The sequence below is a fragment of the Girardinichthys multiradiatus genome, chromosome 17 (assembly GCF_021462225.1).
Source record: "Girardinichthys multiradiatus isolate DD_20200921_A chromosome 17, DD_fGirMul_XY1, whole genome shotgun sequence".
NCBI classification, from domain to species: domain Eukaryota; kingdom Metazoa; phylum Chordata; class Actinopteri; order Cyprinodontiformes; family Goodeidae; genus Girardinichthys; species Girardinichthys multiradiatus.
Genome location: NC_061809.1, coordinates 21,895,108 through 21,909,413, shown reverse-complemented (window position 1 = coordinate 21,909,413; position 14,306 = coordinate 21,895,108). Strand labels below are relative to the sequence as shown.

The 14,306-nt window shown below is 38.3% G+C and overlaps 1 protein-coding gene and 1 long non-coding RNA gene across 6 annotated transcripts in view; one reads left to right on the top strand and one right to left on the bottom strand.

The window, feature by feature from the left end:
- The window catches only part of dgki (diacylglycerol kinase, iota), a 93,475-nt gene that overhangs the window by 49,010 nt on the left and 30,159 nt on the right, over window positions 1-14,306 (top strand). For 4 of the 5 annotated variants that reach the window (XM_047390052.1, XM_047390054.1, XM_047390051.1 and 1 more), the window contains 12 exons: window positions 2,273-2,381; window positions 6,286-6,381; window positions 8,579-8,653; window positions 8,814-8,870; window positions 8,962-9,027; window positions 9,103-9,171; window positions 10,595-10,711; window positions 11,031-11,105; window positions 12,654-12,749; window positions 13,003-13,085; window positions 13,705-13,765; window positions 13,851-13,964. In XM_047390052.1, the coding sequence (XP_047246008.1) occupies window positions 2,273-2,381; window positions 6,286-6,381; window positions 8,579-8,653; window positions 8,814-8,870; window positions 8,962-9,027; window positions 9,103-9,171; window positions 10,595-10,711; window positions 11,031-11,105; window positions 12,654-12,749; window positions 13,003-13,085; window positions 13,705-13,765; window positions 13,851-13,964 (1,018 nt within the window). The remainder of the gene's footprint in view (window positions 1-2,272; window positions 2,382-6,285; window positions 6,382-8,578; window positions 8,654-8,813; window positions 8,871-8,961; window positions 9,028-9,102; window positions 9,172-10,594; window positions 10,712-11,030; window positions 11,106-12,653; window positions 12,750-13,002; window positions 13,086-13,704; window positions 13,766-13,850; window positions 13,965-14,306) is intronic. The other variant, XM_047390053.1, reaches the window with a different exon arrangement.
- Window positions 5,243-13,744, bottom strand: LOC124883126. The gene is made up of 4 exons (XR_007042088.1): window positions 13,650-13,744; window positions 8,837-9,063; window positions 8,548-8,644; window positions 5,243-5,411 (listed from the first exon to the last, which is right to left on the bottom strand). It is a non-coding gene; the product is annotated as an uncharacterized LOC124883126 (long non-coding RNA).

Genomic DNA, 14,306 nt, shown 5'->3' with positions numbered 1-14,306 from the left:
ATTTTCCATAATGTGATGATGAAAATTTAACATTCATATATTTTAGATTCATTGCACACTAACTGAAATATTTCAGGTCTTTTATTGTCTTAATACAGATGATTTTGGCATACAGCTCATGAAAACCCAAAATTCCTATCTCTTTAATATTAATCTTTAATATTATTAAAAGGGTCTCTAAACGAGCTATGAACCTAATCATCTGAATCAACGAGTTAACTCTAAACACCTGCAAAAGATTCCTGAGGCCTTTAAAACTCCCAGCCTGGTTCATCACTCAAAACCCCAATCATGGGTAAGACTGCCGACCTGACTGCTGTCCAGAAGGCCACTATTGACACCCTCAAGCAAGAGGGTAAGACACAGAAAGACATTTCTGAACGAATAGGCTGTTCCCAGAGTGCTGTATCAAGGCACCTCAGTGGGAAGTCTGTGGGAAGGAAAAAGTGTGGCAGAAAACGCTACACAACGAGAAGAGGTGACCGGACCCTGAGGAAGATTGTGGAGAAGGGCCGATTCCAGACCTTGGGGGACCTGCGGAAGCAGTGGACTGAGTCTGGAGTAGAAACATCCAGAGCCACCGTGCACAGGCGTGTGCAGGAAATGGGCTACAGGTGCCGCATTCCCCAGGTCAAGCCACTTTTGAACCAGAAACAGCGGCAGAAGCGCCTGACCTGGGCTACAGAGAAGCAGCACTGGACTGTTGCTCAGTGGTCCAAAGTACTTTTTTCGGATGAAAGCAAATTCTGCATGTCATTCGGAAATCAAGGTGTCAGAGTCTGGAGGAAGACTGGGGAGAAGGAAATGCCAAAATGCCAGAAGTCCAGTGTCAAGTACCCACAGTCAGTGATGTTCTGGGGTGCCGTGTCAGCTGCTGGTGTTGGTCCACTGTGTTTTATCAAGGGCAGGGTCAATGCAGCTAGCTATCAGGAGATTTTGGAGCACTTCATGCTTCCATCTGCTGAAAAGCTTTATGGAGATGAAGATTTCATTTTTCAGCACGACCTGGCACCTGCTCACAGTGCCAAAACCACTGGTAAATGGTTTACTGACCATGGTATCACTGTGCTCAATTGGCCTGCCAACTCTCCTGACCTGAACCCCATAGAGAATCTGTGGGATATTGTGAAGAGAACATTGAGAGACTCAAGACCCAACACTCTGGATGAGCTAAAGGCCGCTATCGAAGCATCCTGGGCCTCCATAAGACCTCAGCAGTGCTACAGGCTGATTGCCTCCATGCCACGCCGCATTGAAGCAGTCATTTCTGCAAAAGGATTCCCGACCAAGTATTGAGTGCATAACTGTACATGATTATTTGAAGGTTGACGTTGTTTGTATTAAAAACACTTTTCTTTTATTGGTCGGATGAAATATGCTAATTTTGTGAGATAGGAGTTTTGGGTTTTCATGAGCTGTATGCCAAAATCATCCGTATTAAGACAATAAAAGACCTGAAATATTTCAGTTAGTGTGCAATGAATCTAAAATATATGAATGTTAAATTTTCATCATGACATTATAGAAAATAATGAACTTTATCACAATATGCTAATTTTTTGAGAAGGACCTGTATATGTCAGATCAGGGGTAAAAGACTCTTGAAATTTGTTGTAAATATATGCCTTTTGAATTTTAGCTCAGTAAATCCAATCTATTTGTCTTATGTAGACCATTAGACTTGAAAACTGCCACTTGACCTTCAGATTAAAATGTATAATCCTTGATTTTACAAGGTGTCTTTTTCAGTTTTTGGTTGAAAACCTTTTTGGATAAAGATTTTCCCAATATGAGGATTGGAATAACTGCATCATGCTTAATAAGAGTTTAGTATAGAGGGTAAATTAGCTCTGCAATGCCGTAGAGATGAGGGAGAAAATGTACAAATTTAGAGATAAATCTGAGAGGGTAAAAAGAGGAAGAGCTGCCTGCTGAGTCATCCTCCAACAGAGCACACAATCTCTGACTCGTCACCATGATGTGCTTCTGGCAGTCTTTCCACCAAGCTGTTCCCAGTCCTCCTCAAGCAAATATCTGCAGTTGTGCCGGAAAATTACAAATAATTAATATACTAACGAAATCACACTGAAACCAAGTTCCCACAGTTATTCATCTACTCTGTGTTATTATGTAAGCTGCGTCAGAGCGTGATAGTTCAGCTTTGCATCGTCACCAGTGCAGCTTGTAACAGTGTAGCTGCATTTTATTATTAAATTGCTTTTTATTTTTGTATGAAAAAGGATGATATTTTAAAGTTTCCTTCTGTTTGCAGGAAAGCCATCTCCAGATCAGGCCTCCATTATCTCGGCCCACCTCAGCCCTCGCTTCCTCCAGCATCCAACGGCCCAAACAAGGAGCTACGTACCTGCATAGACTGGACGGTCAGACGCTCATTTCACATTAACTTGCAGATATCGGCTTGGTTTTGTGCATTTATTGTGTTAATTGTGCAAAGGTTTTTCAGAAAGTGTAGAAAAAGTTTGTCCAAGTTGAAGTTTCCCCTCTGTCTGTCTGAGTCACTCCATGACATTTACAATTTCGATTGAACAGATTTGTCATCCATATGTTTCTGTGGAGACAAAAACAGCAACTTCTCTCCTCTCTTTTATTAATAATGCAGGAACATATGTAAGCAATGTGGGAGATAAAGTTTTATGTGTCACTGTTTCACAAGATATGACTTTTTCAGCATCTGCTTTCCCAGTTTAATGAATTTTAGTTACAAAACATGAATCACGATGCTGAAAAGCTGCTTTAAAATGTTCTGTGGTTCAAAGTGTTGCGGCAGTGCTGAGGAAAATGTCAAGAGGCAATGGAAAGTACTCGAAACACAACGCATTAGACGGTCCAAAAAGTTTGAGTTGGCATTTTTATTTGCAGGTAAATCCCATTAGTTTTCACTTTCTAAAAAGACAAGCATCAAAAACCAGAAGTGCTCTGTGATTCTGCAGGAGGAGGAGTTCAAATCTGAGTAATGACGGCATTCACAAGATTTTACCCTGTAGTTAAACAATCATATTATGATTTAAAAATGTTTGGATCATTATCCTGCTGAAATACACAGAAAGAACAAACATAAAAGGCCATCAGAATATATTAAATATCCGGATCCTACTCCAAAGAGTTCATAATGCCTGGCACTCTAACAAGGTTGCAAGGGTCTTTGAAAGAGAAACAGGCCCACAGCATCCCAGCTCCTCCACTATACTTAACAGAGAGCATGCAGCACCTTACCACATATTTACCTTTTCTTCTGTTCTTATGTGCATATTCTCTAAAAAGATCACTCCGGCTGGTTTGAGCCAATTCATAGAAGATGACATCTTTAGGAGATGTTGTTTGTTGTTTAAGTCGGGCTGGTCTGCTCCAGGACTATGGGGTAAGAACGCTGTCAAAAACAATGTGTATGTAAAGACGGAAATGTGTGCATATTAGTCAATAGTTGTGCATAAGTAAAATCCAAAAGAGGTATTGTATATTTTCTCAATAAGAATACAAAATAAAATGTTACAGCTTCAAGAAATTACAAAAACAAAGTTCAAGTTTACAGTTGTGGTTTATTCTTTATGAATACAATATGCTATAACAGTTTGTGAATACGATTTCTTTTCTATGAAAATACGAATTTACATCAGCGACTTGGTGTCACGTGATCTCAGGCTGGTTAGTGGAGCACAGAGTTAGTCGATTCGCGTTGAGCATGCGCTGTCACACTCCTCACCGCCAGGAAACGTAGTGCCGGAATGGGAGATAATTCAGTCTAAAAGGAATATTAGGAACAGAGGGGAGATAGGGGGGAATCAAGAGTATTATAAGTAAAGCATTGACCTAGAGCATATATTAACGACATTAAGACATATATAAACTTTTTAACATTACCTGGCTTTGTACCGTAGTTTCTTGGTCCGTCATCTTGGCGCTAGTGCTGCTTCTTCTTCTGCTGGCGGTTCGCAACAAATTCAGAGGTGCATACCGCCACCTAGTGTACATCATTGTATAACTCCACCCACTATATTCTATGTTTTAGTTTTGTATTTCATAAAAATAAGAACAATGCTTTACTTATAATACTCTTGATTTCCCCCCTATCTCCCCTCTGTTCCTAATATTCCTTTTAGACTGAAATATCTCCCATTCCGGCACTACGTTTACTGGTGGTGAGGAGTGTGACAGCGCATGCTCAACGCGAATCGACTAACTCTGTGCTCCACTAACCAGCCTGAGATCACGTGACACCAAGACGCCGATGTAAATTCGTATTTTCATAGAAAAGAAATCGTATTCACAAACTGTTATAGCATATTGTATTCATAAAGAATAAACCACAACTGTAAACTTGAACTTTGTTTTTGTAATTTCTTGAAGCTGTAACATTTTAATTTGTATTTTTATAGAGAAAATATACAATACCTCTTTTGGATTTTACTTATGCAAAACTATTGACTAATATTCACACATTTCCGTCTTTATATACACATTGTTTTTGACAGCGTTCTTACCCCATGCAGGACTTTCACACAGTTCTTCTCCAGTGTTATTGTGACCTCGAAGGGCGAGAACCTTGATCTCACTCTGAAGCCATGGGCACTGTTGAACAGGTTTTCATTGAGGATATCTCCACCATGCTTGACTGTGGGGATGGTTTTGGGCCGGGGTTGAATAGCTCCTGGTTTTAACCAAGCAACAATGTTTAGAACCGAGTCAAAGCTGTTTTTGTTTTAATCAGACCTGGGAATATTGTTCTTCACAGCCTGAGACGATTATTTGCAAACTCCATGATGGATTTCACGAGTCTTACCCCTGAGTCCAGACCTATTGAAGCCTGCACTTACAGTATTGTTTTCTTTTTGCAAGCGGTCCCTTCCTGACTGTAGAACGTTTAGTTTAAAGCACCTTAAAAACACAAAATTCCCAAAATTCTACAAATGTATTAAAAATAATATATACATTTAAGATGCAAAGCTATTTTTAATGTGTTGCAGTGAATAATATAACTCCCAAGTCTTCATACATCATTAATGAACTGCAAATACAGTGTGCTTTATTATTAATGAGAATGTGTAAACTGTAATGGGCACACAAGGAGCTTCCTGGAGGGACACTTCCAGCATTAACCTCATTAACCTTTAAATCTCTGCATGACGCATGCTCATATACACACATATACATATACACTCAGACCTGCACCAATATGGTTGATAAAACTACAGCCGCTTTGCTGACTTTTATTGCCTTGAAAACAGTATGAATATCAGACATTTCACATTTTGTCACGTAAACTTCGTTTAGCTGTGAAAATGAAAAGTGTCCTGGACTTGCTGTGTCTTGCCAGGATACCCGGTCGCCAGCTGGTCGCCAGTCGGTCACAAGGCAACAAAGAACAAACAACCAATGCACGTGCACACTCGCTCCTAAGAGAAATTTAGAGAACCCAATTAATGAAACATGCATGTCTTTGAAATGTGTACGGAAAGCCGGAGTACCTGGAGAGAACCCTCACATGCACATGGAGAACATGCAAACTCCATGCAGAAAAGTTACAAACGTTAAGGTCTTTGTCTCTGTAGAAAATGACACACTCATACCAACCTATATCACACAAGGAAGCAGTGTGTTTGAGGTCCACATCCACAGGTGTGCCTCTATTTAACTCAAAAGTTGTGAATTACCCTGTTAGAAGTTTCCAAAGCCCTAAAGACATCAAGATCATCATCTTCATAAGGGATTATGAAGTTGTTTAAAAGGCACAGTAACTTTAGAGCATGCAAACTTCTCACCTAAAAAAAAAGTAATAAAAAATGATCGCCCGTTATTTTGGGATTTTGCAAATAGAAAAATTTTGGTAATCTTGGCGTTGAACAGAAAATATTTCGTCTGATTTAAAGTTAAAACACTGAAGGAAAACAGGTTATTGGTCTTTTTAAACAGTGCATCTTATTAGTCAGTGTTTCTGTTGAATAAAATCCTGATGGAAGAATTTCTTTTAAATTCCCGCTCTTACATCCCCTCTTGTGTTCGTGTAGATTTGTTCTGTGAGTGTATTGAACATTAACTGTAGCTTCTGGAGTGTTTTGATTAACACCTCAGATTTTCATGCGCTGTGAAATTACCCAACTACTCAGCAGCCACGTTTATGTACTCGACACACTTATTCTCCTCCGAGTGTTTCTGTTCATGTTATGACTGAACAACAATCGGTCGCACTTAAGAAGGAGATATGCAGACGGATGATGGCTGCTTGTTAAGTGATAATTCAGGCTTGTTTCTCCTCCTGTGACTCTGCAGGACAATGCAGTGAACGGAGATCACTTGTGGACGGAGACGAGTTGTTCAGGAGAGCTCTGTTATCTCGGGGAGGACGCATGTCTCCTGAAGACTGCAGTGAGTAGTGACTGATCACGTCTCTGCATGTGTGAAACATTTAATTTCTCAAAAATGTTTTCCCCATCCATCCATCCATCCATCCATCCATCCATCCAACCATCCATCCATCCATCCATCCATCCATCCATCCAACCATCCATCCATCCATCCATCCATCCATTCATCCATCCATCCATTTTTAAATGTTTCCTTTCCTTGATTTTTGTTTGGAAAAGTTTTAAAATCTTGACCAGAAAAATTGCATAATGCTATACGTTCAACATTCTTTGAGATTTATGAATCTTTTACAAAGTTTTGATTTTGGCTTCTTTTTAAAAAATTTCAGCCCAGCTCCTGACCATAAACTGTGGAATATTTGCTATTTTTATAGGTGTAAAAAGCCTTAAATTACATTAATCTTTTATGGCAGTAGCCCAATTAGACACTGATTTTTTAAAATTTCTTTTACATTAATTCAGCGAGGATTTGTTTATAGTTTCTTTTTTTTACAATATTTTTTTATTTACAATTTGGGATTTATTTTACCGCAAAAAATAAATGCACTGTATTTTCTATAGATCTCAGTATGAGATGATGTTACTGCCAATGCAAGATGAATTTATTTATCTTCAGCAGGACGATCTTTAAAGGAAAAAAGATGCAGTTTATTCAAGCTTACCTTGCTGTGCTTTCAGATAGAAATGCAAGACTTTTTTGTGTCTCACGATCCTTCATATAAAGTGTGTTTACAGTCAGAAAATCCCCGTGAGGCATAAACAACAAGCATGTGTTTAAATTATAGGTATTATGAACCCTGTGTCCATTTACACACCTCACCTAGAGAATAACTGCTATTAGAATAAAAAGCTAAGAAACAACCTTCATTTTCCACAATGAAATAATGACACATCTGAGCAGTAAGGCCATTATAGTATGTTTGAAAGAACACGCTGGGACTTCTGAGTGTAAGGTTGCTCTGACGTCCAGGCAAATTTATTAGCTAAATTCAGCTTTTCTGCTCTCCTACAGACTCCAAGTACACAACAAAATGTATTTAAAGGCTAAAAAAGAGGATTTTACTTATGTCCCCTTTAGGTACGTTAAATACATTAAGCTATTAGTTCATTAAGTTAACCTAAGTTATGTATTTCTTTTAGATCTAAAAGGTAATTCATGATGATGTTAAGGGGGTCTTAAAGAGTGTTTTATGTAATTTATTAAAACTTGCAGAAACCCCGATATAGGAAAGACATTTCAGATTCCTGATTTTACTTTTTTGCCCTTTTGAGTAGCTTTCTGGGCGGTTTGAATTAGGTTTTGGTGGTGACCAAAAAAATATAGAAATAACATAAATGGCTGACAATAGTCTAAAAATAATGTGTAGTGCAGACATTTCTTACAGTTCAGACTCCTGATTTTCCTTCTGTGCATACAGCTCTGTTAATCCTTTAGCTCTCCTAATGTTTTTAATTTCAACCAGTTATAAAAATTTGACTTAAATGTGTAACAAAAAAATTATTAGCAGTAAATCATTTCTTTTTTCAAACTGTTTTTCTTAATTTTACAGCTGATTTCCTTTCTGTTGGTGTAGCTCTGTTGAGCCGTATGTTCCTTCAGCTCTAAGTGGTGTCGACGTTATTAGATTCTTTATCAATAAAATAGCTTCTCTCAGAGATAAAGTTAATGAAATATCAGTTTTAGAGATAACATTTGAACCTGATCTGCTTTTAGAGGTCGTTTTTGGTGGGATTGTCTTGTTATTTTAAGATGTTTTCAAGTGATTTTGGTGTAAATCTTTGTTCTCTTTCCCTGGAAGAATTTTCAGCTTTCAGGCTGAAAATGAAATACGTAAATTAACTAAGTTTCATCAATGCTATCCAACTAAACTAGAAGCTAAAAGGCTGTTTTTTTCTTAAATGATCTGTTACAATTAAAAGCGAACCTTCAGGACGGAGATGAGACTCCACCATTATTAGCCATCCTCATATTAGATCTAATGAACAGTTTGTCAGTAGTGAGAGCCAGAGCAGTAGTGCATTACTGATTACTGAAGGCAAATGGCAATCTGGCATCTTATGTGTTTGTTTGTACTTTACCAGATGCAGCAGTGATAAATGATTGTATTGTTTTTTCCTCACTGCTGGTATTTGTTGCACATTTTTTCAGCATCTTTGTGTGTCTTACTCTGCTGTGTGCTCCCTGTGTGTCCTTCAAGAAGTCATCCCCCAGGAGGAAATGTGCCGCCTGTAAGATCGTTGTTCACACTGGCTGCATAGAGCAACTAGAAAAGGTACGGCACACAAACACCAACACGCTTAAGCTGCCCATCCTTCTTGTCTGACATTTATTTCCTTTGAATTGAATTCAATCCAACATTGTTCCCGTTAAACAATTTTAGGCTCCAGATAAATGCTTTCAGACTCTTGAATTCAGTCTATGTCTCTGTTAAGATTAACTTCAGATGTAAGCCAACCTTCAGGGAGGGAGGTTCCAGATGCCTCAGAGATGTGAGTGTTTCTGCGTGTCTTCATGTCAGCATGTATGTGTGGTTGTAAACATGAGGAATCACAGCTCTGGGTTGCAATTGTCTGCCAACAGAACGTACTGAGACACCACTGGGTCCACAGGCGACGGCAGGAGGGGAAATGTAAACAGTGTGGGAAGGTGGGTTCACTCAGACACAGTGATGTTCCTGCAGTCCTACAGAAACAAACTCACTGTGAATCTTTGTTCTTTCAGAGTTTTCAGCAGAAGTTCTTCCACAGTAAAGAAATCATCGCCATCAGTTGTTCTTGGTGTAAACAGGCTGTAAGGAAACTCATGATTTATGCTCAACACTTTACAGCAAAACTAAATAAGAGTTAAGTAGAAGAAGAGGAGAAGCAACAGTTCGATTCCCACATTAAGGGCCAAAGTGTTTTTGATCTCTTCTATTATTAAATCTGGTCTTGCAAACCTGGTTAAGATCAGTAATAATGCCTTATACTCTTTTTTTTAATTGCAGTTCAATAATATCACTCTTATGACTTTAATACAATCCAACCTTTAACTTAAGTGCATTTTTCTGAGGAGGGGGAAAAAATCTCATCCTTAGAAGTAATTTTCACAAAATCACAACTGCCGCAATAGTTGTCTGCTCAAAAATAGTTTGTACACCCCACTTTTGGCTGTAGGACAATCTTAGTTTTCTCCTACAGCATTTCATAAAGTTGGAGCATAGGATAGGATTTAGTTCTGGACCAGACCATGTCTGTGTAGATTTGTCCCTATTTTCCAAATCCTTTGAAAGAGGAAAAAGGACCACAGCATCACAGGTCCTCCACCATACTTAACATTGGGCATGATGTGGTTTTCGATGTATTCATCCTTTGTTTCACAGCAGCACCACTTGGCATGTTTGTTAGAAAAGCTTTTTTTTTTTTATCTCTTGTGACCAAAGCAATTGGTTCCATTTCAAGTACTAGAAATATTTAGCAAACTCCACATATTTTTATTTGTGATGGTGGGACAGAAACGATGAGCACAATTCAACATGTAGCTATTTCTTATAGTCGTTCCTTAACAGATGACAGTTATTAAATCTATTCAAACTAAAATCTGTGAGATATTCTTCCGCAATTTATTTATTTTATAAGCTGATAATTTTGGAAATTAAGTTTATAAAAGGACATAAAATGTTCTCATACAAGCAGCAAATTACCCTTCAGCTTAGTTTTTGTGCTCAAGCACAGAAATAATCATGATTTTATTTTAAATTTCCCAAAAAAAATAACCGTGATTTAGCGTAAACATTTACCACTGATTTCTCTAAATCTCTGCGTATTTATGGGCCCAAACTGTTCATGGGCGCTGCGTTGCAGCAGCTGTGCAAGCACACGAGTAATTGTTGTAAGCAGTGGGCAAACAGGGATGCATGACTTTTGATGTTACACCTGGGTTATTAGATCGAAACAGCTAATAAACTCTAATAATTTAAAAATGTCTTACTGCAAACACTGGATCTAAAAATTCAAAGCAGATGAAAAGGCTTTACAGTCAACAACTGAACATAACTGCAGTAAAAGCTTTCCAAAGAGTGTAGCTGTAGTCCATTTGTCCCAGACTTGAGGCAGTCAATGCATGCAAGGGTTCAGATGTAATTACCCTGAACTATATGTCAAATAAACAGGTGAATATAAGAATAAACATACAATTAAATAAAAGTTAATGTCCAAAGATGTTTTCCTTCCAGTTCCACAACAAGGTGACGTGTTTCATGCTGCACCAAATCGAGGAGCCATGTTCACTGGGGGCCCATGCTGGAGTCATCGTACCTCCCTCCTGGATCATCAAAGTCAGGAAACCACAGGTGTGAAAGCAGAGCTGCAACACCAGCACACTCCCCGAGTAATAAAGTTCACCAGCTGTCATCCGGTGATGATAACGCGAAGTGACCTCATTGGGTCTAAATTTGAAAAGCGGCCGTCAGAAGCTAGTGGATATGAAATGATGTGATGTGATTCGACGTACGCGTGATCTCTGAGGGAAGTCTGAGTTTATGTCGTTGTTAGAACACGAAAAAGTCTCCCGCAGACAAGTCGCATGCTTCATTGCTCTTCTAATCAGCGTCAGGATGGACGTGGTGACAGCAAACTAACCGCTGCACTCTCTGTGTGTTTATGTCCCAGAGCTCACTGAAGAACTCCGCCAGGCGGAAAAAACGGACGTCTTTCAAACGAAGGGCGAGCAAGAAAGGACTGGATGTGAGTGGGCTAAAGCTCCTATTGATCCAGTTAAATGCACAAGCCAAGAAAATGTGGTTATGATCTTTATGGAGTTTAATAAGGGCCGAAATGTTCGTTAAAAACAGTCAATACAGAAAAAAGTTGAATCTTAATTTCAATGTTTTTCCATAAATGAAAAAAAAACTAAATTAGTATTTAAGGTTTAATCCCATTTCGAATTTAGTTTTGTTGTTTTTAAATTTTTATTTTATTTAAAGTTTTCATTTTTATACAAAAAACATTTTCTCCTTTCAGTTTAAGATTTTATATTGAAATTAATTTCATCGGGTTGAAATATATTTTTCAGTTTTTTTAAAGTAACTTTTTTTTACACAGCTGTTTTGGAGAGAAATAATTTAATGCTAAGAACTACTACTAATATTTAAATAAACAAAGAATCATAAAGAAATCTCCTGTTTTTTTCTTTAGGAGTTCAAGACCAGAATTTGACATTTCGCTTTCAATTAATACATTTCATGGCCCTTATTAAAACCATGTTTTTTAATCAGTGAAAGGAAATATTCTGATATGGGACAGTCACTGATAATAAAAGAAAGTTTTTTCTAGTGCAAATATTTATGATTATTTCCTATATTTACTCAAATTAAGCATCGGGGTTAGCTCATACGGTTTTCATTAATAGAACTAATTACTATATATTAAATAAGCTTAAACGGAACTTGCTTTTATGACTTTATTCAAAAATGCAATTTGTGTCCAGACTGAAAAAAGACAATATAGTTAGATAATACTGAACTTGTAACTCCAAATATCAACATGCGTCTAAGGATATGTTTGTCATGGAATAATAATAGGAAAGGATTTAAGGATTGAATAAAACACACCAGCTCTGACCTTTAACCCACAAGAACCGCTATTCTTTAAGCACCTTCTAAATGTCCTCGATGGACCTTTAAGATTTAGCCACAAGGACCTCGTATCCCAGGTACATGGCACCCTGAATCTTCACAATATGAATGTTTTCATGACTTTAAAGCTTTAGCTCTGAATGCCTTCATATGTGTTAAACTTCCTATATATTGCTAATGGTTTTTTTTGTTTACTTAGAAACTGATTAAGATCACATAAATATGGGATTTATCTCAACTTTAAATAATGGTTAATGGGTTAAAACCTGATCTGAACTTGTTTTCTTTTTTTCTAAAAATCGAATATGTTTAAAACCCGGAATGTGTAAAAGTTTCACTCTGGAGATAGTTTCATTTAAAACTATAGTTTGTTTACATTCTGCGTCGCTCCCTGAGTTTAAAAAATGTTGTAAAAAGTCAAAAATATTTCTTATTGGTTATGTAGCACCTCATGGCCCTGAAGTCCACCTCTGATTGGCCGGGTTGGAGGGGTTAGTTGATGACGAAGAACCTAAAAAACCCAGAAACCCTGTTTCTTAGAAAAGATTCTGATAGTACAAATCAAATGTTATTTGATCATCGGTGCACCAACTGAACCGGCCAGTGGAGCTTAATTACAAGTTTTAAACTTTTTAAAAGTTTCTTTCTCTCTCTGTAGGACTCTAAATGGCGTCCGTTCATATTGAAACCCCTCCCTTCTCCTCTTATGAAACCCGTCTTGGTTTTTGTCAATCCCAAGAGCGGGGGCAACCAGGTGAATGAACCTTTTTAAATCTTTCACCACCAACCACACATAACACCCCACTGTGAGTTCAGTCAAACTAACTGTGCTGATTCTGGGCCTCAGTTTGCTGATGCTTGTTAAGATCGTCTATCATTATTATTTTATCATCTATTAAAATCTTTTATGCCCATTGCTTGTTGACTGTTAGTGAGTATAAGTGAGAGTATAGATAGCAGGAATTTAAAAGGAGGTTTTACTGTTTCATAAATGTCTGTATCTGCAGGGTGCCAAGCTGTTGCAGATGTTCATGTGGATCCTAAACCCCAGACAAGTGTTTGACCTGTCTCAAGGTGGACTCAGAGAGGCGTGAGTAATCTTTTCCTAGGACTCCTGAGCCCTAACCCAGGTAGACATCATGAAATCTGCAGAGCTGACATATTCCAACATCTTAAAATCAGAACTCATGATCCGAAATATTTCAGGTTTCCACACAGTCTGAAAAACATGTGGAAATATTTAATTTAAGTGTTTTCCAGATCTGGATAAGCCTGGTAAAAGAAAGTAGTGTGGAAAATATTAGTATTTCTACACCTTGTTTTCCGTCACATCCATCCATGCATCCATAGATGCCTCGATCAGTGGAGGAGGTGGAGCAGATACTTCCCCTTTTTTAAAAGCAGGGGAGCAAACTTATGTATCTGAACCTCCTGTTTTTGAACTAAAATATCTCATCTTTTCCTGCGGTCTGACAAATTTACAAAGTATCTCTGATGTGGTTTGGTCCAACTCAATGCATCTCAATGTAAGATCTTCAGCAACGGGAAATTAACTCAGTCAGTCTGGCTCTAAAATGACAGGATTTGAGATTTTTGAGCCTGGAAAAGCAGTAAATCTTGAGATGGAAAAAGTGCTAAAGAACCATATATTTACTCGCCGTCTTTCTTCTGCAGTTATCTCTCATTCAGCTGTGTATTTGAATTCCCAGGTTGGAATTGTATCGCAAAGTGCCAAACCTGAGGATCCTGGCCTGTGGTGGAGACGGCACAGTAAGACTCTGTTCTGATCAGTTCCTTTGTCATCAATTCCTTTTTTTGTTACCAAGTTCCGGAAGCTTTCTTTGCTTCTCCATAGGTGGGGTGGATCCTCTCCGCTCTCGATGAGCTGCAGATGAATCCCCAACCTCCGGTTGCTGTGCTTCCTCTGGGAACAGGAAATGACCTCGCCAGGACGCTCAACTGGGGTGGGGTGAGTTTCCACCCTTCACTTTTGTTGTAGAGTTGATGGCAAAAGTGGTTTATCCAATTATTCTAGTAAATTTCGAACAGCAGGTGAAGTTCATCAAGCAACAGCCAATGAAATGTATCTTTTTCCCTGATGTCGTGATTTTCATAAACTGTGAAAAGAAATCAGGTCTTTACCTCTCCAACACCTCTGGGAGTTTCAGGGAAACTCACATTCCAGGATGTCTGAGCACTCTTCCGGTGCATTTCAAGCCTTGACCCTTGTTTGACTGCCTCAAAGCTGTTGACACATCAAGCACAGAAGATGCAGTTACAGTTTCCTTTTAAAATGTTCTGCTCTTTTTCT